The 27799-nt window shown below is 38.0% G+C and overlaps 1 protein-coding gene across 2 annotated transcripts in view; it reads right to left on the bottom strand.

Annotated features, from left to right (window-relative positions):
• Positions 1-6705: 6705 nt before the first annotated feature.
• IL17D (interleukin 17D) overlaps positions 6706-27799 on the bottom strand; it is a 56947-nt gene continuing 35853 nt past the window's right edge. For both annotated transcript variants that reach the window (XM_053705054.1, XM_053705053.1), the window contains exon 3: positions 6706-7835. In XM_053705054.1, the coding sequence (XP_053561029.1) occupies positions 7517-7835 (319 nt within the window). In that variant the 3' untranslated portion in view covers positions 6706-7516. The remainder of the gene's footprint in view (positions 7836-27799) is intronic.

Genomic DNA, 27799 nt, shown 5'->3' on the forward strand with positions numbered 1-27799 from the left:
TTGTCGGTCATTACAAATTTCATCAGTATTATGAGAAGTTTTAAAACACCTTTTACGTTTATTTGAAGGCGGTATAGCAGCCATAGCCTTCTGTATCGCATCAGCAATCTAATGTTTCATATCAACAGGGATATCATGTACTTTAGATGTTGAAGGAACAACAAATACTGTACTAGCTCTAATAGAAACATTTTCTGCATGCAAAAGCTTATCATGACAACTGTTACATACTACAGCTGGAGATATAATTTCCACTAGCTTACAACAGATACACTTAGCTTTGGTAGAACTGTGTTCAGGCAGCATGGTTCCTACAGCAGCTTCTGAGACAAGATCAGATTGAGACATCTTGTAAAATGTAAAAGAAAAAATAACATGTAAACAGAAATATCTTATTTCCACATATAGCAGTTTCAGGAATGGGAAAAAATGCAAATGTTAAAATTGTCAAAAAAGCAAATAGCATAGCCCTTTGAGCATAAAGAAGGCAAGAAGCATATGGGAAGTGGGGTAAAATAAAATTAATTTTTTTTGGCACCAAGAATGACGCACAACGCAAAAGGAAGTAACAAACACAATTTTGCGCCAAACAACCTGGCGTCAACTAAAACGCAGGAAAAGACGAACTTGCCTCATTACAGGCGCACATTCGCGCCAAAAAAATCTTGCGCCAAGAATGACACAATAAATAACAGCATTTTGCGTCCTCGCGAGCCTAATTTGCCCGCAAGTTTTCAAAGAAAAAACAAGTCAAATTGGAAAAAAGACTATATCCCAGGTAAGACAAACTTTCTAAAACATAATTCCCATAACGAAACTGCCAGACTGCAAAGGGAAATACACATAGACCTGACTCATGGCAAATATAAGTAAAATACATATATTTAAAACTTTATATTAATACATAAAGCGCAAAACCATAGCTGAGAATGTCTTAAATAATGATACATACTTACCGAAAGACATCCATCCACATATAGCAGATAGCCAAACCAGTACTGAAAGCTATCAGCAGAGGTAATGGTATATAAGAGTATATCGTCGATCTGAAAAGGGAGGTAGGAGATGAATCCCTACGACCGATAACAGAGGACCCTTGAAAAGATTCCCCGCGAGGGAAACCATAAAATCAATATACGATACTCTCTTCACATCACTCTGGCAAACACTGTACTCTGAGAGGAATTGGGCTTCAGAATGCTTAGAAGTGCCTATCATAGAAGAAATCATAAAAAACAAGCACAAACTTACTTCACCACCTCCACAGGAGGCAAAGTTTGTAAAAGTGAATTGTGGGTGTGGTGAGGGGTGTATTTATAGTCATTTGAGGTTTGGGAAACTTACGTATCCCATACGTCACTAGCTCATGGACTCTTGCTAATTATATGAAATAAATTAAAGTTTAAACATATGCTGTGGTCTCCCTTTGTACTTCATCCTCCTTTGCAAACTTTTACCTAACAGAGTTCCCATTATTTCTATGGGACACATCTCACCACACACAGGGACAGCCCCCCCCCCTTTTTTTTATAGAATTCCATGAGGGCTGCCAGGCTGCCCCTGTGAGTGTTGGCATGGAAAACCATGTGTAGGAGGAAAAGACCGGACGGGAATTACCCTGCTTCTAGACGCTAGACAAAGCGTCACATCTACATCACATCAGGCCTGTATGCTGTTCAAACAATTTAATGGTAACCTGGATTTACCATTAAGTTAAAGGAAACAGAAAAGACATTACATCTACAAACCATCAGATGTTTTCTTCGGTATCAGCACTTTAAAGGTAACCTGGTTTTACCATTACATCCGAAAAACACCCGGGAAAAATTCCTAATTTTAAATCAAGATTGGATAACTTAATGAACTATAATCTTATCATACAAGGTACCCCCACTATAAAGAAACGGCACTAAAATTTTCACCTGCCAAAATTTTCACATGCCAAAATCTTTACCTGTGCACAGAAAAGAACATTTTATATACATTGTTACATTGTTTTATTTTAGTTTAGTTTAATCATGCTCTGACTCATTTATGTTTATTTTTATATACTAAGGCTTGCTAACATTCTCTAAAGCCTATTACAGCTTGCTTCTCTGTACAAATGCAGAAAACTGTTTATCTTATGCAATAAGGTGATATCTTGCTCACATCCTTCTCTATCTAGCTTACACATTTTAACCCCATATTATCGTCCATTAACCCCATATTATCGTCCATTAACCTTTTATGTTTTCTAATCCATTGTGTATACTAACTATATCCGCTGTTTGTCTTTTTGCCTTTGTCATTTTTTGCTGAAAAAAAGACATAATCTTTTAACATCTGCTTTTAACATAAATTTATTTTAAGAGCCAAGGAGTATTTTTAATCATTTTTTATCTTCTAATATCAAATAAAAGAATATTTGCTTATATATAAAATTTACTCTCTAGAGTGTTCATTTACATTTCTACTCACCTCAATAGTTTTAGCTCTAGAAACACTGATACTGGTCTATAGCGCAGGAAGATTACTCACATAAACTTTCACTTATCAATATCATCTGGGGATTTTTGATATCAACCTGTGTACTTTGAGGTGATCTTTTCAGCACTCTCTCTCTCTCTATAGTTTAAACCATGTGTAGACTCAAATGTTATAGAATCGACCCCCTAGTCTCAAGATTCTTCAAATAATTGAGAAGACTAGTTATTTTTATGAAAGAGCACATTTGATGATATGGAGGCTTATTATATTAACCGGGTGCAGGGCTCAGGGACTCTTGCTGGTTCATACATCTATCAGTAAACACCTATTATTGTTTAAAGCAGTGTTTCTCAACCACGGTCCTCAAGTACCCCCAACAGGCCATGTTTTCATTATAGCTGAACCGGTGCACAGGTGAAGTAATCTGCTGATAAGTAACACCATAGTTACTAACCTGCTCTCACCCATAAACTGATTATTTCACCTGTGCACTGGTTCAGCAATAATAAAAACCTGGACTTTTGGGGGTACTTGAGGACCGCAGTTGAGAAACAATGGTAATACCATTACCTATTTTATAGATACAACAATTGTATAATTGTATCCGAACATTACCTATATAGATACAACAATTGTATAATTGTATCCAAACATTACCTATATGTTATAGATACAACAATTGTATAATTGTATCCGAACATTACCTATATAGATACAACAATTGTATAATTGTATCCAAACATTACCTATATGTTATAGATACAACAATTGTATTATTGAACCCTAACATTACCTATATGTTATAGATACAACAATTGTATTATTGAACCCTAACATTACCTATATGTTACAAATACAACAATTGTATAATTGTATCCGAACATTACCTATGTTATAGATACAACAATTGTATAATTGTACCCTAACATTACCTATATGTTACAGATACAACAATTGTATAATTGTATCCGATTATTAACTATGTTATAGATACAACAATTGTATAATTGTACCCTAACATTACCTATATGTTATAGATACAACAATTGTATAATTGTACCCTAACATTACCTATATGTTATAGATACAACAATTGTATAATTGTACCCTAACATTACCTATATGTTATAGATACAACAATTATATAACTGTATCCTATCATTACCTATGTTATAGATACAGCAATTGTATAATTGTACCCTAACATTACCTATATGTTATAGATACAACAATTTTATTATTGAACCCTAACATTACCTATATGTTATAGATACAACAATTGTATAATTGTATCTGAACATTACCTATGTTATAGATACAACAATTGTATAATTGTACCCTAACATTACCTATATGTTATAGATACAACAATTGTATAATGGTACCCTAACATTACCTATATGTTATAGATACAATTGTATAACTGTATCCTATCATTACCTATGTTATAGATACAGCAATTGTATAATTGTATCCGAACATTACCTATGTTCTAGATACAACAATTGTATAATTGTATCCGAACATTACCTATATGTTATAGATACAACAATTGTATAATTGTATCCGAACATTACCTATGTTCTAGATATAACAATTGTATAATTGTACCCTAACATTACCTATATGTTATAGATACAACAATTGTATAACTGTATCCGAACATTACCTATATGTTATAGATACAACAATTGTATCCGAACATTACCTATATGTTATAGATACAACAATTGTATAATTGTATCCGAACATTACCTATATGTTATAGATACAACAATTGTATAATTGTATCCGAACATTACCTATGTTCTATATACAACAATTGTATAATTGTATCCGAACATTAACTGTATGTTATAGATACAACAATTGTATTATTGTATCCGAACATTACCTATATGTTATAGATACAACAATTGTATAATTGTATCCGAACATTACCTATATGTTCTAGATACAACAATTGTATAATTGTATCCGAACATTACCTATGTTCTAGATACAACAATTGTATAATTGTATCCGAACATTAACTGTATGTTATAGATACAACAATTGTATTATTGTATCCGAACATTACCTATATGTTATAGATACAACAATTGTATAATTGTATCCGAACATTACCTATATGTTATAGATACAACAATTGTATAATTGTATCCGAACATTACCTATGTTCTAGATACAACAATTGTATAATTGTATCCGAACATTAACTGTATGTTATAGATACAACAATTGTATTATTGTATCCGAACATTACCTATATGTTATAGATACAACAATTGTATAATTGTATCCGAACATTACCTATATGGATACAACAATTGTATAATTGTATCCGAACATTACCTATATGTTATAGATGCAACAATTGTATAATTGTACCCTAACATTACCTATGTTATAGATACAACAATTGTATAATTGTATCCGAACATTACCTATGTGTTATAGATACAACAATTGTATAATTGTATCCGAACATTACCTATATGTTATAGATACAACAATTGTATAATTGTATCCGAACATTACCTATGTTATAGATACAACAATTGTATAATTGTATCCATACATTAACTGTATGTTATAGATACAACAATTGTATTATTGTATCCGAACATTACCTATATGTTATAGATACAACAATTGTATAATTGTATCCGAACATTACCTATATGGATACAACAATTGTATAATTGTATCCGAACATTACCTATATGTTATAGATGCAACAATTGTATAATTGTACCCTAACATTCCCTATGTTATAGATGCAACAATTGTATTATTGTATCCGAACATTACCTATGTTATAGATAAAACAATTGTATAATTGTATCCGAACATTACCTATGTTATAGATACAACAATTGTATAATTGTACCCTAACATTACCTATGTTATAGATACAACAATTGTATTATTGTATCCGAACATTACCTATGTTATAGATACAACAATTGTATAATTGTATCCGAACATTTGTTCCAGAAATTGTTTTAACTTTATGCTCTTGAAAAAGGCTTCTTTTAGCCGAAACACGTTGAGCTGTATTTTAAATAAAACCTGAAGCTGCACCTGAAGACACCTTTGTGACGATTTTAATAAAAGGCCTTTTTTAACTGCAATCTCATGAGTATAACCAGTTTGTGCGCCTACCACATTGTCTGAAATCTGCTACACTATTGTGAGCTCTCTTTTTGAGAGAGAGGTGAAAGCAACCAGGTTGACTCAGAGGACGTGGGCAGCTTGGTTCCCTGGAGGTGACACAGCGCGCCGCTTTCAACACTTTCTGCTTCTATACACAGTTTGGGAGAACCGGGGCTGGCAGCGAGCACCTGAAGGGAAGGACTAACATTCCTTCATACTTTATCCTTTCTAATATCCTAACATTACCTATGTTATAGATAAAATTGTATAACTGTATCCTATTATTACCTATATATTATAGATACAACAATTGTATTATTGTACCCTATCATTACCTATGTTATAGATACAATTGTATAATTGTATCCTAATATTACCTATGTTATAGATACAATTGTATAACTGTACCCTATCATTACCTATATGTTAAAGATACTTAATTGTATCCATTCCTAATATTACCTATGTTATAGATACAATTGTATAACTGTACCCTATCATTACCTATATGTTATAGATACATCAATTGTATTATTGTACCCTAACATTACCTATGTTATAGATACAGCAATTGTATTATTGTACCCTGACATTACCTATGTTATAGATCCAGCAATTGTATTATTGTACCCTAACATTACCTATATGTTATAGATACAACAATTGTATAAGTGAACCCTAATTTTACCTACAGTATATGTTATAGATACAATTACTTTAGTTGCCTGTCTGCAACTCCGAATTTTATTTTTGTAGCTCTATAACCAAATATATTTTCTAGTATTGTGATGAGCTGGTATTACCTAATAATGTAATCATTTCACCATTTCTCATTATAGATTTTCATCATCGCCAAATTCCTGGAGATCATTTTTCTATTTTTATATTAAAACACTTAGCTGTACCCAGTTACTACAGTTCATTTCTCCATCTTAAATTTGTTCACTGAGTATAAAATGTACCTGTCTTGGATATTAATAAAATACAAAACAGACCTTCAGTGATCATCAAACTGCAGTTACTTATTTTTATTTTGCTTGGATTTTACTAAATGAAGGTACTCAGGTCACATGGTGCTCTTGGGAAAGTAGTGTTTAATTAGTGATAAATATTAAACATACATTAAAAAGGGGGTTTATGTCCCTTTAAATTATCCAACACCTCACAATCTTAGCAAATAATTTATTTAAGATAATATGACACAGTTGTATATTACCAGCTCCTTGGTACAGAATAGTAATCAACACCTCTTACTTCTAGATCATTTCCTTTCTTACAGCAAATGTTTAGAAACAGGTTGATTTATGATGAAAAGGGAATATACAAATCACCAGGAAACACTCCAAAAAGATTTTCCCAAATTAACAATTCATGCTCACTTAGTGAAACTCAGAGACTCTCAAACCTACGTGTATTTGTTTTGGGCAACATTGGTGAACACAATATAGAGATGGGTGAATTGGAAATGTATATTAGACATCATTATTAGTGTAAATGACCACATAACTGGAATGAACATATAAATATAGAAATCCTCTTTAGGATTTCATTTGCATACAACCCATACTGAAAAGCATGGAAGTAAATATTTAGCACTTGATCTAAAACCTGCTGCCTGATCTTGCCATACAGAAGATAATGTTCTACAATTCAGCTATAAACTGATGACATAATACAAGCTGCCACATAGACTAATCACAGAATCCTCAGACATTAGATTTAAGTTAAACTGCTTTACAAGCTGATAGTCAACAGTCCGGTTTTGTTGATCTATCTTTGTAGTAAGCAGCCTTACCCAAAATTTTTCTACTAATGGAGAAGTTAACAATGAGCTAACCACTTACTATAGCGACAATATAGACCTGTTTTGGTTATCTAGCACCCTAATTTAGTTGGACAGCGGTTTCTCACTTTTATTAATGTGTTTAAACTTTTCTTTCTCTAAACTGGAATTGACACTTTCTGGCTCTGTTTCCTTCTGTTCTGGTACACAGGTGCAACCAACTGGGATAGTGATATAATCCTCAACATATATGTAGCGCCCGCCAGCACAAGCTGGTGTACGTCTCAAGATCACTGTAGGCATATAGACAGGGGTGCTGCGAAAGTGAAAGTCTTCTTCTCCGTAGGGACCAGTCAAGCAGCCCTTGCACAGACAGTACGCTTCAGGAATATATTTGGGGTATCTTGTTGGATTATATGTGATTCTGTGAACAAAAAATAAAAATTATTATTTTCTTTTTCTTTAAATGTGTGTTCTATTCAGTGATATAATATTATTGCAATGTGTGATTGGCTAACCCATGTGCACTGTTATTTCTTCAACAAAGGATATCTAAAGAATGAAGCAAATTAGATAATATAAGTAAAATGGAATGTTGTTTAAAACTATTTCATGTCTCTTTAAATAATTCTTGCCAGTAATACACATAAGACTGCCTTGAACCCCTTTCCACCACTATCCCATGCAGTGCAGTGATTTAACACCCATATAGTAGCCATTACTGCGGGCAGTGCAATGATTTATCTCCTTATCGCATGGTGCAGTGGGGTAACTAACGCTATAGAGATGCAACCTGATGTAATAAAGAGCACACGCTACCCAGGTGTCTAGTATTCTGTAACCACGACCCCTCTGATATATACAACAAATTAGTAAATAACTCACAGAAAGTATAACAATAAATGTAATAAGCTGCTAAAACATCTGAGCCCCATTACATAATGGGGTCGCCAGCAAAAGCCGCCGGTTTTTGCGCTGTTTTGGTATCCTATATACAGCGCCGCATATAAATGCGGCACGTAGATTTCACCCATCGCCCGCAATTTTTACTCATATAAGCTAACATGGGACCGCGTTGCAATCGGTATCCAATATTCAGCGCAAGGACTTACGTGGCGAAAATGGAGAGTATCGGAGCACCGTAACTCCAGAAAATGCCTGCAAAATATCTATACCTGTCAACCGCAATCCCCAACCGCAATCAATAATAAAGTGTATTAACCCCTATATACGCCATCAAACCCACACCGCAAGTCATAACTAAATTATTAACCCCTAAATCCGCCAACCCCAACATCGCAAACTACCTATTAAAACTATTAACCCCTAATCTGCCATTAACCCACAAAGCAAACTACCTATTAAAGTATTAACCCCTAAACCACCAAAGCCCACAACACAATAAACCTATTTTATTAACCCCTAAACCAGCAAAGCACACAACGCAAACTACCTATTAAAGTATTAACCCCTAAACCACCAAAGCCCACAACACAATAAACCTATTTTATTAACCCCTAAACCAGCAAAGCACACAACGCAATAAACCTATCAAAGTATTAACCTCTAAACCGACAAAGCCCACAACGCAAATAAATTACTAAGCCCCCTAACCTAACCCCCTAAATGTACCCAAATTACCTAAATTTCAAAATATTAAAGTTACCATTAAAATAAAAAAACCTAACACTACTTTAAAGATAAAAATAAACTAAGTATAAATTAAAGGGACAGTCTAGTCAAAACACTACAATTACAAAAAATAAAAAAATCTAAGATTACATAAAATAAAAAACAAAAATTACCAAATTTTAAAAAATTATACCTAATCCCTATGAAAATAAAAATCCCCCTCAAAATAAAAACACCCCCTATTCTAAGAATAAACTACCAGTAGCCCTTAAAAGGGCTTTTTGCAGGGCATTACCCCAAGATAATCAGCTCTTTTACATCAAAATAAAAAAAGTCCCCCCTAACAGTAAACCCCACCCACCCACCAAACCCCCTAAAATAAAAGAACACTAAGAAACGTAAACTACCCATTGCCCTGAAAAGGGCATTTGTTTGGGCATTGCCCTTAAAAGGGCATTTAGCTCTTTTACTGCCCATCCCTAATCTAAATAAAACAAACCCCCCAAAAAAAACCTAAGTCTAACCCCCAGGTTGGTACTCACCTTTCCTGAAGTCCGGCGGAGAAGGTCCTGTTCCAGGCGGTGAAGTCTTCTTCCAAGCGGCGACCTCTTCTTTCTTCTTCCAGGAACAATCCAGTGTGGAGCGGAGGGCGGAGCTGAAGACCAATGACCGTGGAGCTGAAGACCGGCGACCGCGGACCTATGGAGCGTGGAGGATCCACCCCCACACGGCGCTCCCGCAAGTAATAACTAAATTATTAACCCCTAAATCCGCCAACCCCAACATCGCAAACTACCTATTAAAACTATTAACCCCTAATCTGCCATTAACCCACAATCTGCATTGTGGGTTAATGGCAGATTAGGGGTTAATAGTTTTAATAGGTAGTTTGCGATGTTGGGGCTGGCGGATTTAGGGGTTAATAATTTAGTTATTACTTGCGGTGTGGGTTTGATGGCGGATATAGGGGTTAATAGTTTAATTAGGCATATTGCATTGTGGGGGGTTGTCGGTTTAGGGGTTAATAAATGTATTATTATTTGTGAGAGGGGGGGATTGCGGATGTAGAGGTTTTATGTGTCTGCTTATTTTTGAGAGGCGTGTTAGACTTTTACGGGAGATTAGTTGTTTTTTTTTTTTTTACTTTTCTTAGGCGCCGACAGTTTCTAAAGTGCCATAAGTCACTAGCGACTCCAGAAATTTGTATTCACGCTCATTTCTGGACATCGCTAGTTTATCCGACTTACGGCACTTTATGAACTGCCGGCGGGGTTTATTGGATACCCCGATGTGCAAGGTGAAATTATGGGAGGTACGGGTTGCAGCACTTGCGCCGTATATGTAATATCGCCCCATGTGCTTATTATGTTAACGTCTTAGTTATTTACATAAGGTATACAGTTACATCACATACATTCATATTTCAGTTTACAAGTGTGGGATCCAAAAACGATACAGTATAACAGTGTAATAAATGTAATTCAGAAATGAGAATTCAGTTTCAAAAGGTTGTTATACAGGTCCTGATTTCAGCTGTCAGGGAACAGACTATTTAGAGGGACATGAAACCCAAATTCTTTCTTTCATGATTCGGATAGAGCATACAATTTCCTACTTATTTATTTTAATACATGTGCTTCATTCTCTGGGTATACTTTGTTGAATGAGCAGCAATGCACAATTGGGAGCTAGCTGAACACATTGGGTGAGCTAATGAGGAGGCATATATGTGCAGCCACCAATCAGTAGTTAAAGGGACATTGAACCCACATTTTTTTCTTTCATGATTCAGATAGAGCATGCAATGTTAAGTAACTTTCTAATTTACTCCTAGTATCAATTTTTCTTCGTTCTCTTGCTATCTTTATTTGAAAAAGAAGGCATCTAAGCTTTTTTTTTTGTTTAGAACTATGGACAGCATTTTTTTTTATTGGTGGATGAATTTATCCACCAATCAGCAAGGACAACCCAGGTTGTTCACCAAAAATGGGCCGGCATCTAAACTTACATTCTTGCATTTCAAATAAAGATACCAAGAGAATGAAGAAAATGTTATTATAGGAGTAAATTAGAAAGTTGCATAAAATGTCATGCTCTATCTGAATCACAAAAGAAAAAAATTGTGTTTAGTGTCCCTTTAACTCCCAGTAGTTCAATGCTGCTCCTGAGCCTACCTAGGTATGTTTTTCAACAAAGGATACCAAAGGAAGAAAGCAAATTTGATAATAAGAGTATATTGAAAAGTTGTTTTTAATTGCATGCTCTATCTGAATCATACATTTTGGTATTAGTGTCCCTTTAAGATGTTTTTGCAAATTGACTCCTATAATGTACCCCCTTTTTAATGGAAGGTGGAACTTGACATAGGGCACTCGAAATATTAGTTTTTTAGGTTACTTCATGCCTGGGTTCTGATCAATTTAAAACGTTGTTTCCACCACAATCATTTGTATCAGAAATATGTTTTAGACCTGTATGTGTATTGATATGAAAGTACATGAGACTTGGCCTAAAAGACTCACATTAGCTTGAGAACATTGTATCTTATTTCAAATTCAAATCTCATATATTGTTACATACTTTGGGAGCAGTTTGGAACTGTAGAATAAATGATGTATTTAAAGGTAAAGGGTGTTTTATGGTCCTTTTATCAGTGACCTGGCATTTGTACTTTCCTATATCCTTTGCCTTCTGTACCTTCGCCATAATCGTTTCCATTCCCCTACTTGTTCCACCTTTAAAAATCATGTTGTGAATTCTCTCTTCCCTAACGCTATGTTACCTTCCTCTGCTGCCCTGTTCTTATTTCACTTTTGTGCTAAAACCCTTTGATATGCTAGATCACTGGTTTATAAACATGTCCTTAGGCATCCTTAAAGGGACAGTCAAGTCCCAAAAAAACTTTCATGATTTAAATAGGGCATGTCATTTTAAACAACTTTCCAATTTACTTTTACCACCAATTTTGCTTTGTTCTCTTCTTGGTATTCTTAGTTGAAAGCTCAACCTAGGAGGTTCATATGCTTATTTCTTAGACCTTGAAGGCCGCCTCTAATCTGAATGCATTTTGACATTTTTTCACCACTAGAGGGCATTAGTTCATGAGTTTCATATAGATAACATAAATAACATTGAGCTCACAAATTTATTTGTGAGCACTGATTGGCTAAAATGCAAGTCAAAAGAGCTGAAATAAGGGGACAGTTTGCAGAGGCTTAGATACAAGGTCATTACAGAGGTAAAACGTGTATTATTAGAACTATGTTGTTAAACAAAACTGGGGAATGGGTAATAATGGGATAATTTATATTTTTAAACAACAAAAAATCTGATGTTGACTGTCCCTTTAACAGGCCGGATTTTGAGGATAGCTGAATTAGAGCACAGGTGAAATAATCAGCTGATTAGTAAAAATGGGTATTTAAACTGCTCTCACCCAAGGAAACCCTAAAAATCTGGTCTGTTATGGAGGCTTGACTACAAGTTTGAAAACCAGTGTACTAGATCCACCTAGTGGTGCCACTTTGGCCATGTTTTCCTGAACACTTATGACTTATGCATGCTTCAGGGTATGCAGGGTGGAACATGTATTGTTCCTCTAGACATAACATAAATACTTGTTCCTCTCTGCAAACCCTAAAGCATGTGTAATTCGTAAATGCCCAGGAAAACTCTAGATTCACCTCATTTTTGGTCTACTCTAAACTAGCTATTGGATTTGCAACATTTCCAGATTACAGACTTTGTTTTTTTGTCTCTCTAGGGAGTTAGTACAAAGCACAATTTTCTTTCCTAAGATATGGAGAGTCCATGTGATTCAATTACTAGTGGGAATATCACTCCTGGCCAGCAGGAGGCGGCAAAGAGCACCACAGCAAAGCTGTTAAGTATAACTCCCCTACCCTTAATCCCCAGTCATTCTCTTTGCCTCTGTCAATGGAGGAGGTGAAGTTTTGGTGTCTGAAGAATTGAATCCTTTTTGGGTGCCTTTCCCTGTAAGCAAGGATTTGGGTTTAGCTGAGTCCACGTCAATCTCTGCAGTAGAGTAGTGGTGGCTCTTAAGCAGTTAGGAACTTGTGGGGTTTTGCTTACTTTGATTCCTAACATATTGCTGCCCTAGGTATAGAAAGCTAGAGTTGGTTACTCTGTTCTTTCTTTTTTCTACAGGCCTCTGTAAGGAGTTTGTGTCCTTTCATGCTTTGTGAGCTGTCTTCCTGCCGGACAGCTAAGATTGCAGGTAAGTGTTTTTTTGTCTTCTACGTATGAAGATTGGCACTTCTGTGATTTATTTTACTCTGCAGCAATTTGGGGACATTTGTAATCCTTCATTTATAGGATTTCATGTGGCAGCATGCAGGCACTAAGTATGTGGCATTAAGAGACTAAGGGGTTAATTTCTCTTGTAAGATGTATCGAGTCCACGGATTCATCCTTACTTGTGGGATATTCTCCTCCCCTACAGGAAGTGGCAAAGAGAGCACCCACAACAGAGCTGCCTATATAGCTCCCCCCTTAACTCCACCCCCCAGTCATTCTCTTTGCCTACTCTAAGTAACTAGGAAGTGCAGAGCGAGTGTGGTGACAAAAATGTTAGTTTTTTATTTCTCAAGCAAAAGTTTGTTATTTTAAATGGTGCCGGTGTGTACTATTTACTCTTTGGCAGAAAAGGAGAAGAAGATTTCTGCAAGGAGGATTATGATCTTAGCACTTTGTAACTAAGATCCACTGCTGTTCTCACAAGGGCTGAAGAGTACAGGAAAACTTCAGTTGGGGGAACGGTTTGCAGGCTAAGCTGCATATGAGGTATGTTCAGTCTATGTTTTTCTAGACAGACTGTGTTTATTCTAGAAAGGGCTGGCAATATCCCCATGGGGAAAAGGGTAAGCTGTATTCAGACACTTGGATGAGAATTTCAGCTTGCTTGAAGGGCTCATTTGTTACTGGTGACACTGTTAAAAAACAACAACAAAAAAACACGTTTTTTGTTTGTTCAAGTTAATGATGCATTTATAATGTTTTTTGAAGGGACTGAAGGGGTCTTTGTGGCTTTTGTTAGGGTATTTTAACCCACATGGTTAATTAAGAGACACTCAGGTGTTTTTCTAATAGGCCTCAAAACATTGAGTGAGGTGGGAGGGGCCTATTTTCGCGCCTCAGTTGCGCAGTTTCTTTTCCTTAAGAGTCATCCAACTGCTCCTGCTGTGTTTGAGGGCTGTAAAGGAGATTTTGTTTCCCCACAAATCGTGCTGAAAGTCTTTTTTACCGGTTTTGACGTTTTTTTCAATCCGGTTTTGCCATTAAGGGGTTAATTGTTTATTTGCATAGTTGTGCAAAGTTACTAAGGCTGTAAGATAATACTGTAAAAATTTCGTAAAGTTTACTGCTTTTTTACACTGTTTTGCAGAACTTGTGCAGCTTTTTTTCTCTTAAAGGCACAGTACCGTTTTATTTCTAAGTGTTATTTACTTTGATTACAGTGTTTTCCAAGCTTGCTTGTTACATTACTAGCCTGTTTAACATGTCTGATACCAAGGAAAATCCTTGTTCAATATGTTTGGATGCCACTGTGGAACCCCCTCTTAGAATGTGTCCCAAATGTACTGATATGTCTATAAATTATAAAGAACATATATTAGCACTTAAAAATAGAGCAATAGATGATTCTCAGTCAGAAGTAAATGAGGGTTCACCATCTAGCTCTCCCCAAGTGTCACAACCAGTAACGCCTGCACAAGTGACGCCAAGTACCTCTAGTGCATCACATTCATTTACTTTACAAGACATGGCCACAGTTATGAATACAACCCTCACTGAGGTTTTGTCCAAACTGCCTGGTTTACAAGGAAAGCGGGACAGCTCTGGGTTAAGGAAAAATGCTGAGCCGTCTCACGCTTTAGTAGCCGTTTCTGATATACCCTCACAATGCTCTGAAGGGGCGAGGGATTTGTTATCTGAGGGAGAAATTTCTGATTCAGGAAAGACGCTTCCTCAGACAGATTCTGATATGACGGCCTTTAAATTTAAGCTTGAACACCTCCGCTTATTGCTTAGGGAGGTATTAGCAACTCTAGATGATTGTGACCCTATAGTGGTCCCAGAGAAATTGTGCAAAATGGATAGATACTTAGAGGTTCCTGTTTACACTGATGTTTTTCCAGTCCCTAAGAGGATTGTGAATATTATTGCTAAGGAGTGGGATAGACCAGGTATTCCGTTCACTCCCCCTCCTGTTTTTAAGAAAATGTTTCCCATATCTGATACCATAAGGGACTCATGGCAGACAGTTCCTAAGGTGGAAGGAGCTATTTCTACTCTGTCTAAGCATACAACTATACCTATCGAGGACAGTTGTGCTTTCAAAGATCCTATGGATAAAAAATTAGAGGGTCTCCTGAAGAAAATTTTTGTTCATCAAGGTTTTTCTCTCCAACCTATTGCGTGCATTGTTCCTGTAACGACTGCAGCTGCTTTCTGGTTTGAGGCTCTAGAAGAGGCTCTTCAAATGTAGCCTCCATTAGAGGACATTATGGACAGAATTAAGGCACTTAAGTTGGCTAATTCTTTTATTACAGATGCCGCTTTTCAACTGGCTAAATTAGCGGCAAAGAATACAGGTTTTGCCATTTTAGCACGCAGGGCGTTATTGCTTAAGTCCTGGTCTGCTGATGTGTAATCTAAATCTAAACTTTTGAACATTGCTTTCAAAGGTAAGACCCTATTCGGGCCTGAACTGAAGGAGATTATTTCAGACATCACTGGAGGGAAAGGTCATGCCCTCCCTCAGGATAGATCAAATAAGATGAGGGCCAAACAAAATAATTTTCGTTCCTTTCGGAACTTTAAGAGTGGTCCCGCTTAAGCTTCCTCTGCTACAAAGCAAGAGGGGAATTTTGCCCAATCCAAGTCAGTCTGGAGACCTAACCAGGCTTGGAACAAGGGTAAACAGGCCAAGAAGCCTGCAGCTGCCTCTAAGACAGCATGAAGGGGTAGCCCCCGATCCGGGACCGGATCTAGTAGGGGGCAGACTTTCTCTCTTCGCTCAGGCTTGGGCGAGAGATGTTCAGGACCCTGGGCTTTAGAAATTGTGTCCCAGGGATATCTTCTGGAATTCAAGGGCTCCCTTCCAAGGGGGAGATTTCATATTTCTCGATTGTCTGTAAACCAGACAAAGAGAGAGGCGTTCTTACGCTGTGTAGAAGACCTACTTACCATGGGGGTGATTCGCCCAGTCCCAAAGGAGGAACAGGGGCTAGGGTTTTATTCAAACCTGTTTGTGGTTCCCAAGAAAGAGGGAACTTTCAGACCAATCTTGGATCTCAAAATTCTAAACAAGTTTCTCAAAGTTCCATCATTCAAGATGGAGACTATTCAGACTATTCTGCCCAGGAGGGTCAATATATGACTACAGTGGACTTAAAGGATGCGTATCTACACATCCCTATTCACAGAGATCATCATCAATTCCTCAGATTCGCCTTTCTGGACAGGCATTACCAGTTTGTGACCCTTCCCTTCGGGTTGGCCACAGCTCCCAGAATTTTCACAAAAGTGCTAGGGTCCCTTCTGGCGGTTCTACGACCACGGGGCATAGCAGTGGCGCCTTATCTAGATGACATTTTAATTCAGGCATCGACTTTCCAGCTAGCCAAGTCTCACACAGACATCGTGTTGGCTTCCCAACTCTCTTCTCTCTTACAAGAGTTCTCTCTTCCCTCTTACAAGAGTTTCCTTCCTAGGGACTCTGATAGACTCGGTAGAAATGAAATTTTTTCTGATGGAGGTCAGAAAGTTAAAACTCTTAGCCACTTGCCGAGCTCTTCATTCCATTCCTCGGCCATCAGTGGCTCAGTGTATGGAGGTAATCAGACTCATGGTAGCCGCAAAGGACATAGTTCCTTTTGCCCGTCTACACCTCAGACCACTGCAACTATGCATGCTCAAACAGTGGAATGGGGATTATGCAGACTTATCTCCTCAACTGCATCTGGACCAGGAGACCAGAGATTCTCTTCTCTGGTGGTTGTCTCAGGACCACCTGTCTCAGGGAATGTGCTTCCACAGGCCAGAGAGGCTCATTGTAACGACAGATGCCAGCCTGTTAGGCTGGGGCGCAGTCTGGAACTCCCTGAAAGCACAGGGCTTATGGTCTCGGGAGGAAGCTCTCCTCCCGATAAACATTTTAGAACTGAGAGCGATTTTCAATGCGCTTCAGGCGTGCCCTCAGCTTGCTGCGGCCAAATTCATCAGGTTTCAGTCGGACAACATCACGACTGTAGCTTATATCAATCATCAGGGAGGAACAAGGAGTTCTCTAGCGATGATGGAGGTAACCAAAATAATTCGGTGGGCAGAGGATCACTCTTGCCATCTCTCAGCAATCCACATCCCAGGAGTAGAGAACTGGGAGGCGGATTTTCTAAGTCGTCAGACTCTTCATCCGGGGGAGTGGGAACTCCATCCGGAGGTATTCGCCCAGCTGATTCAGCTATGGGGCACTCCAGAATTGGATCTGATGGCGTCTCGTCAAAATGCCAAACTTCCTCGTTACGGGTCCAGGTCCCGGGATCCCAAGGCGCTACTGATAGATGCTCTAGCAGTGCCTTGGTCCTTCAATCTGGCTTATGTATTTCCACCGTTTCCTCTCCTTCCACGTCTGGTTGCCAGAATCAAGCAGGAGAGAGCTTCGGTAATTCTGATAGCTCCTGCGTGGCCACGCAGGACTTGGTATGCAGACCTAGTGGACATGTCCTCGGTTCCACCGTGGACTCTGCCAATGAGGCGGGACCTTCTAATTCAAGGCCCGTTCACGCATCCAAATCTAATTTCTCTGCGTCTGACTGCTTGGAGATTAAACGCATGATTTTATCAAAGCGTGGTTTCTCTGAATCGGTCATTGATACCCTGATTCAGGCTAGAAAGCCTGTCACCAGGAAGATTTATCATAAGATTTGGTGCAAATATCTTTATTGGTGTGAATCCAAAGGTTACTCATGGAGTAAGATTAGGATTCCTAGAATATTGTCTTTTCTCCAAAATGGTTTGGAGAAGGGATTATCTGCTAGTTCTCTTAAGGGTCAAATATCTGCTTTGTTTATTCTACTTCACAAACGTCTGACAGATGTCCCAGACGTTAAAGCATTTAGTCAGGCTTTGGTCAGAATCAAGCCTGTATTTAAACCTATTACTCCGCCATGGAGCCTAAACTTAGTTCTTAATGTTCTTCAAGGGGTTCCGTTTGAACCTATGCATTCCATAGATATTAAGCTTTTATCTTGGAAAGTTTTGTTTTTAGTAGCTATCTCTTCGGCTCAAAGAGTTTCTGAGCTATCTGCTTTACAATGTGATTCCCCTTACCTTGTTTTCCATGCAGATAAGGTGGTTTTACGTACCAAACCTGGGTTTCTTCCTAAGGTTGTTTCTAATAAGAATATCAATCAAGAGATTGTGGTTCCTTCTTTGTGTCCTAATCCTTCATCTAAGAAGGAACGTCTGTTACACAATCTTGATGTGGTTCGTGCTTTAAAATTCTACTTACAAGCAACTAAAGATTTCCGTCAAACATCTTCTTTGTTTGTTGTTTATTCTGGTAAGTGGAGAGGTCTATGAAACTGCTGGACGGCAGCCTCCTGAAAGGATTACTACTCATTCTACTAGAGCTGTGGCTTCCACATGGGCTTTTAAAAATGAGGCTTCTGTTGAACAGATTTGTAAGGCGGCGACTTGGTCTTCGCTTCATACTTTTTCCAAATTTTACAAATTCGATACTTTTGCTTCTTCGGAGGCTATTTTTGGGAGAAAGGTTCTACAAGCAGTGGTACCTTCCGTTTAAGGTCCCTGTCTTGTCCCTCCCTTCATCCGTGTCCTAAAGCTTTGGTATAGGTATCCCACAAGTAAGGATGAATCCGTGGACTCAATACATCTTACAAGAGAAAACATAATTTATGCTTACCTGATAAATTTATTTCTATTGTGATGTATCGAGTCCACGGCCCGCCCTGTATTTTAAAACAGGCATATATATTTTTATTTTTAAACTTTCAGTCACCACTGCACCCTATGGTTTCTCCTTTTTCTTCCTAGCCTTCGGTCGAATGACTGGGGGGTGGAGTTAAGGGGGGAGCTATATAGGCAGCTCTGCTGTGGGTGCTCTCTTTGCCACTTCCTGTAGGGGAGGAGAATATCCCACAAGTAAGGGTGAATCCGTGGACCCGATACATCACAAGAGAAATTAATTTATCAGGTAAGCATAAATTATGTTTTTTCCTAGTATGGGAAAAGTTTCCTTGTTGGGGCTCTTTGTATATGCTGCACTTTTGAGGCTTGTTATTTAGAGTGGCTCTAATTTTTTCAGGCAGTTAGGTGTTTTGCCAGGAACACGCACTCTTACTTAGCTGCGTAGATCCGGTCGGCCGGTCATGTGACCAATCGCTCTTCCGACACGCACTGAAGTAGCGTTTTCTCTTCAATTCTGATTGTTAGTGGAATGGTTTGTGGGCTGCCTGCTGTGTCTCTCTCTCATTTTGGAGGAGGGTAGGAAGCCTCAGTATTAGACATGTGCACGGCTAAAAAATTCGGTTCGTTTTCGGTTCGGATCGATTCGGACTTTTCGAATTTCGTTTCGGATCAAATCGGATTCGGCAAAATTTGAATAAATTCGTTTCGGATTTATTCGGATCCGAATAAATTCGTTTCGGATTTATTCGGATTCGGCTGAATTCGGTTCTATTCCGTTCCGAAATTCGGTATGTTTTTAGTACACTAACACCCATTTAGTACACTAAGTCACTAACACCCATAAACTACCTATGAACCACTAAGCCGAGGCCCCCCCACATCGCAAACCCTATAATAACATTATTTAACCCCTAATCTGCCGATCGGATATCGCCGCAACCTACATTATACGTATTAACCCCTAATCTGCTGTCCCTAACACCGCCGACCCCTACATTATAGTTATTAACCCCTAATCTGCCTCCCCCAACGTCGCCGCAATCTAACTACAAGTATTAACCCCTAATCTGCCGACCCGATATCGCCGCCGCCTACATTATAGCTATTAACCCCTAATCTGCTGTCCCTAACACCGCCGACCCCTACATTATAGTTATTAACCCCTAATCTGCCTCCCCCAACGTCGCCGCAATCTAACTACAAGTATTAACCCCTAATCTGCCGACCCGATATCGCCGCCGCCTACATTATAACTATTAACCCCTAATCTGCTGTCCCTAACACCGCCGACCCCTACATTATAGTTATTAACCCCTAATCTGCCCCCCCCCAACATCGCCGCAATCTAACTACAAGTATTAACCCCTAATCTGCCGACCCGATATCGCCGCCGCCTACATTATAGCTATTAACCCCTAATCTGGTGTCCCTAACACCGCCGACCCCTACATTATAGTTATTAACCCCTAATCTGCCTCCCCCCAACGTCACCACAATCTAACTACAAGTATTAACCCCTAATCTGCCGACCGCAAATCGCCGCCACTATAATAAATGTATTAACCCCTAAACCGCCGCACTCCTGCCTCGCAAACACTATAATACATTTTATTAACCCCTAATCTGCCCTCCCTAACATCGCCGCCACCTACCTACAATTATTAACCCCTAATCTCCCGCCCCCAACGTCGCCGCTACTATAATAAGGTTATTAACCCCTAAACCTAAGTCTAACCCTAACACTAACACCCCCTAACTTAAATATAATTTAAATAAAACGAAATAAGTTTACTATAGTTAAATAAATGAATCCTATTTAAAACTAAAGACTTACCTGTAAAATAAACCCTAAGATAGCTGCAATATAACTAATAGTTACATTGTAGCTATTTTAGGATTTATTTTTATTTTACAGGCAACTTTGTATTTATTTTAACTAGGTACAATAGTTATTAAATAGTTAATAACTATTTAATAACTACCTAGCTAAAATAAATACAAATTTACCTGTAAAATAAATCCTAACCTAAGTTACAATTACACCTAACACTACACTATCATTAAATTAACTAAATAAATGAATCATATTTAAAACAAAATACTTACCTGTAAAATAAACCCTAAGATAGCTGCAATATAACTAATAGTTACATTGTAGCTATTTTAGCATTTATATTTATTTTACAGGCAACTTTGTATTTATTTTAACTAGGTACAAAAGCTATTAAATAGTTATTGACTAATTAATAGCTACCTAGTTAAAATAATTACAAAATTACCTGTAAAATAAATCCTAACCTAAGTTACAATTAAACCTAACACTACACTGTCATTAAATAAATTAACTACAAGTACCTACAATTATCTACAATTAAATAAACTAAAGTACAAAACCCCCCCACTAAATTACAAAAAAAACAAACACTAAATTACAAAAATTAAAAAAATATTACAAGAATTTTGAAATAATTACACCTAATCTAAGCCCCCTAATAAAATAACAAAGCCCCCCAAAATAAAAAAATGCCCTACCCTATACTAAATTACAAAAGTTAACAGCTCTATTACCTTACCAGCCCTGAACAGGGCCCTTTGCGGGGCATGCCCCAAAGAAAACAGCTCTTTTGCCTGTAAAAAAAAAACACAATCCCCCCCCCACATTACAACCCACCACCCACATACCCCTACTCTAACCCAAACCCCCCTTAAATAAACCTAACACTACCCCCCTGAAGATCTCCCTACCTTGAGTCGTGTTCACCCAGCCGGGCCGAAGTCTTCATCCGATGGGGCAGAAGAGGACATCCAGACCGGCAGAAGTCTTCATCCAAGCGGGGCAAGAAGAGGTCTTCCATCCATCATACAAGTACCAAAATACAAACAAACACTAAATTACAAAAAATAATAAAATATTACAATAATTTTAAACTAATTACACCTAATCTAAGCCCCCGACTAGCTATTAATATAGCTTCAATATAACTAATAGTTACATTGTAGCTATTTTAGGATTTATATTTATTTTACAGGCAACTTTGTATTTATTTTAACTAGGTACAATAGCTATTAAATAGTTAATAACTATTTAATAACTACCTAGCTAAAATAAATACAAATTTACCTGTAAAATAAATCATAACCTAAGTTACAATTACACCTAACACTACACTATCATTAAATTAACTAAATAAATGAATCCTATATAAAACTAAAGACTTACCTGTAAAATAAACCCTAATATAGCTGCAATATAACTAATAGTTACATTGTAGCTATTTTAGCATTTATATTTATTGTACAGGCAACTTTGTATTTATTTTAACTAGGTTCAATAGCTATTAAATAGATATTGACTATTTAATAGCTACCTAGTTAAAATAATTACAAAATTACCTGTAAAATAAATCCTAACCTAAGTTACAATTAAACCTAACACTACACTATCATTAAATAAATTAACTACAAGTACCTACAATTAAATACAATTTAAAAAACTAAACTAAAGTACAAAACCCCCCCCACTAAATTACAAAAAATAAAAAAATATTACAAGAATTTTAAACTAATTACACCTAATCTAAGCCCCCTAATAAAATAACAAAGCCCCCCCCCAAAAAAAAATGCCCTACCCTATACTAAATTACAAAAGTTAACAGCTCTATTACCTTACCAGCCCTGAACAGGGCCTTTTGCGGGGCATGCCCCAAAGAAAACAGCTCTTTTGCCTGTAAAAAAAAACACAATACCCCCCCCCACATTACAACCCACCACCCACATACCCCTACTCTAACCCAAACCCCCCTTAAATAAACCTAACACTACCCCCCTGAAGATCTCTCTACCGTGTCTTCACCCAGCGGGCCGAAGTCTTCATCCGATCGGGCAGAAGAGGACATCCAGACCGGCAGAAGTCTTCATCCAAGCGGGGCAAGAAGAGGTCTTCCATCCATCAGAAGTCTTGATCCAGGCGGCATCTTCTCTGTTCATCCATCCGGAGCGGAGCGGCAGCATCCTGAAGACATCCCACGCAGAGCATCCTCTTCTTTCTTGATCCGACGACTAGGTGACTGTACCTTTAAGTGACGTCATCCAAGATGGCGTCCCTTGAATTCCGATTGGCTGATAGGATTCTATCAGCCAATCGGAATTAAGGTAGGAAAAATCTGATTGGCTGATTCAATCAGCCAATCAGATTCAAGTTCAATCCGATTGGCTGATCCAATCAGCCAATCAGATTGAGCTCGCATTCTATTGGCTGATCGGAACAGCCAATAGAATGCGAGGTCAATCTGATTGGCTGATTCCATCAGCCAATCGGATTGAACTTGAATCTGATTGGCTGATTGAATCAGCCAATCAGATTTTTCCTACCTTAATTCCGATTGGCTGATAGAATCCTATCAGCCAATCGGAATTCAAGGGACGCCATCTTGGATGACGTCACTTAAAGGTACAGTCACCTAGTCGTCGGATCAAGAAAGAAGAGGATGCTCTGCGTGGGATGTCTTCAGGATGCTGCCGCTCCGCTCCGGATGGATGAACAGAGAAGATGCCGCCTGGATCAAGACTTCTGATGGATGGAAGACCTCTTCTTGCCCCGCTTGGATGAAGACTTCTGCCGGTCTGGATGTCCTCTTCTGCCCGATCGGATGAAGACTTCGGCCCGCTGGGTGAAGACACGGTAGAGAGATCTTCAGGGGGGTAGTGTTAGGTTTATTTAAGGGGGGTTTGGGTTAGAGTAGGGGTATGTGGGTGGTGGGTTGTAATGTGGGGGGGGGGTATTGTGTTTTTTTTTACAGGCAAAAGAGCTGTTTTCTTTGGGGCATGCCCCGCAAAAGGCCCTGTTCAGGGCTGGTAAGGTAATAGAGCTGATTACTTTTGTAATTTAGTATAGGGTAGGGCATTTTTTTATTTTGGGGGGCTTTGTTATTTTATTAGGGGGCTTAGATTAGGTGTAATTATTTTAAAATTCTTGTAATTTTTTATATTTTTTGTAATTTAGTATTTGTTTTTTTTGTACTTTAGTTTAGTTTATTTCATTGTATTTAATTGTAGGTACTTGTAGTTAATTTATTTAATGATAGTGTAGTGTTAGGTTTAATAGTAACTTAGGTTAGGATTTATTTTACAGGTAATTTTGTAATTATTTTAACTAGGTAGCTATTAAACAGTAAATATCTATTTAATAGCTATTGTACCTAGTTAAAATAAATACAAAGTTGCCTGTAAAATAAATATAAATGCTAAAATAGCTACAATGTAACTATTAGTTATATTGTAGCTATATTAGGGTTTATTTTACAGGTAAGTATTTAGTTTTATATAGGATTAATTTATTTAGTTAATTTAATGACAGTGTAGTGTTAGGTGTAATTGTAACTTAGGTTAGGGTTCATTTTACAGGTAAATTTGTATTTATTTTAGCTAGGTAGTTATTAAATAGTTATTAACTATTTAATAGCTATTGTACCTAGTTAAAATAAATACAAAGTTGCCTGTAAAATAAATATAAATCCTAAAATAGCTACAATGTAACTATTAGTTATATTGTAGCTATATTAATAGCTAGTAGGGGGCTTAGATTAGGTGTAATTAGTTTAAAATTATTGTAATATTTTATTATTTTTGCTAATTTAGTGTTTGTTTGTTTTTTTGTACTTTTCTGATGGATGGAAGACCTCTTCTTGCCCCGCTTGGATGAAGACTTCTGCCGGTCTGGATGTCCTCTTCTGCCCCATCGGATGAAGACTTCGGCCCGCTGGGTGAAGACACGGTAGAGAGATCTTCAGGGGGGTAGTGTTAGGTTTATTTAAGGGGGGTTTGGGTTAGAGTAGGGGTATGTGGGTGGTGGGTTGTAATGTGGGGGGGGGGGGTATTGTGTTTTTTTTTACAGGCAAAAGAGCTGTTTTCTTTGGGGCATGCCCCGCAAAAGGCCCTGTTCAGGGCTGGTAAGGTAATAGAGCTGATTACTTTTGTAATTTAGTATAGGGTAGGGCATTTTTTTATTTTGGGGGGCTTTGTTATTTTATTAGGGGGCTTAGATTAGGTGTAATTAGTTTAAAATTCTTGTAATATTTTTTTATTTTTTGTAATTTAGTGGGGGGGGGTTTGTACTTTAGTTTAGTTTTTTTAATTGTATTTAATTGTAGGTACTTGTAGTTAATTTATTTAATGATAGTGTAGTGTTAGGTTTAATTGTAACTTAGGTTAGGATTTATTTTACAGGCAATTTTGTAATTATTTTAACTAGGTAGCTATTAAATAGTCAATATCTATTTAATAGCTATTGAACCTAGTTAAAATGAATACAAAGTTGCCTGTACAATAAATATAAATGCTAAAATAGCTACAATGTAACTATTAGTTATATTGCAGCTATATTAGGGTTTATTTTACAGGTAAGTCTTTAGTTTTATATAGGATTCATTTATTTAGTTAATTTAATGATAGTGTAGTGTTAGGTGTAATTGTAACTTAGGTTATGATTTATTTTACAGGTAAATTTGTATTTATTTTAGCTAGGTAGTTATTAAATAGTTATTAACTATTTAATAACTATTGTACCTAGTTAAAATAAATACAAAGTTGCCTGTAAAATACATATAAATCCTAAAATAGCTACAATGTAACTATTAGTTATATTGTAGCTATATTAATAGCTAGTAGGGGGCTTAGATTAGGTGTAATTAGATTAAAATTATTGTAATATTTTATTATTTTTGGTAATTTAGTGTTTGTTTGTATTTTGGTACTTGTATGATGGATGGAAGACCTCTTCTTGCCCCGCTTGGATGAAGACTTCTGCCGGTCTGGATGTCCTCTTCTGCCCCATCGGATGAAGACTTCGGCCAGGCTGGGTGAACACGACTCAAGGTAGGGAGATCTTCAGGGGGGTAGTGTTAGGTTTATTTAAGGGGGGTTTGGGTTAGAGTAGGGGTATGTGGGTGGTGGGTTGTAATGTGGGGGGGGGGATTGTGGGTTTTTTTTACAGGCAAAAGAGCTGTTTTCTTTGGGGCATGCCCCGCAAAGGGCCCTGTTCAGGGCTGGTAAGGTAATAGAGCTGTTAACTTTTGTAATTTAGTATAGGGCTGTGGGCAAAGTATATCAGGGTTACAAGATAGAATTCAAATCCCTTCCTCCCAGGGACAGATTTCGCCTCTCAAGATTATCTGCAGATCAGATAAAAAGAGAGGCATTCTTGAACTGCGTTCAGGATCTTTTTTCTCTGGGAGTGATTGTTTCAGTTCCAATAAAGGAACATGGTCTAAGATTCTATTCAAATCTGTTTGTGGTTCCCAAAAAAGAGCTTTTCAACTCATATTAGATCTAAAGTACCTCAACAAGTTTCTCAGGGTACCATCCTTCAAAATGGAAAACATTTGTTCCATTCTTCCCTTGATCCAAGAGGGTCAGTTCATGACAACCATAGATTTGAAGGATGTGTATCTTCATGTTCCTATCCACAAGGATCATCACAAATTCCTGAGATTCACCTTTCTAGACAATCACTTTCAGTTTGTGGCTCTTCCGTTTGGCCTTGTCACAGCTCCCAGAATTTTCTCAACGGTTCTGGGGGCTCTTTTGAGAGTGATCAGGTCTCGAGGAATTGCAGAGGCGGCGGTGCCGTACCTGGATGACATATTGGTTCAGGCGCCATCTTTTTTAACAAGCAAGCTCTCATACAGAGATCTTGTTGTCTTTTCTACTTTCCCACGGATGAAAAGTGAATCTGGGAAAGAGTTTCCTTGTTCCAGCTACAAGGGTGGTTTACTTAGGGACCATAATAGATTCCCTATCTATGGAAAATTTTCTGACGGATGTTAGAAAATCCAAACTTCTCTCCTCTTGTCTCTCTCTACAGTCTACTGTTCGGCCATCAGTAGCTCAATGTATGGAGGTAATTGGTCTGATGGTCGCTTCCATGGACATCATTCCCTTTGCTAGATTCCATTTGAGAGCTTTGCAGTTATGTATGCTCAGGCAATGGAACAGAAAGTCTCAGAGGATAGGTCTATATCTGTCGACAAGAGACTCTCTCTTCCGTGGTGGTTTTCTCAGGAGCATTTGTTTCAGGCACATGTTTCCAGAGACCTTCCTGGATGATTGTGACCATGGATGCCAGTCTGCTAGGCTGGGGAGCAGTCTGGAACTTGTTAAAGGCGCCAGGGACTTTGGACTCGGGAGGAATCTGCTCCCCCAATAAGCATCTTGGAGTTGAGAGCGATTTACAATGCTCTGATGTCTTGGCCTCAGTAGCCCGGTTTATCAGATTCCAGTCAGACAACATCACCTCAGTGGCTTACATCAACCACCAGGGAGGAACTCGGAGTTCGTTAGCCATGAAGGAGGTGGCTCTGATTATTCAGTGGGCGGAATTATTATCTGCCATCCATATTCCTGGAGTGGACAATTGGAAAGCGGATTTCCTGAGCAGACAGTCATTGCATCCTGGGGAGTGGGCTCTCCATCCGGAGGTGTTCTCCAGGTTAACCCTCAAATGGGGGGTACCGGAGTTGGATCTGATGGTGTCTCGGCAGAACGCCAATCTTCCAAGGTACGGTTCAAGGTCAAGAGATCAGCAGGCAGCTTTGATAGATGCTCTGGCAGTTCCTTGGGTGTTCCGTCTAGCTTATCTGTTTTCTCCGTTTGCTCTCCTTCCACAAGTTATTGCTCATATCAAACAGGAGAGAGGGTTGGTTATTCTAATAGCTCCTGCTTGGCCTCACAGGATCTGGTATGCAGACCTAGTGATGATGTCATCTCTGCCACCTTGAAGGTCGCCTCTGAGGAAGGTCCTTCTAA

Source organism: Bombina bombina, chromosome 3, assembly GCF_027579735.1.
Source record: "Bombina bombina isolate aBomBom1 chromosome 3, aBomBom1.pri, whole genome shotgun sequence".
Lineage (NCBI taxonomy): Eukaryota > Metazoa > Chordata > Amphibia > Anura > Bombinatoridae > Bombina > Bombina bombina.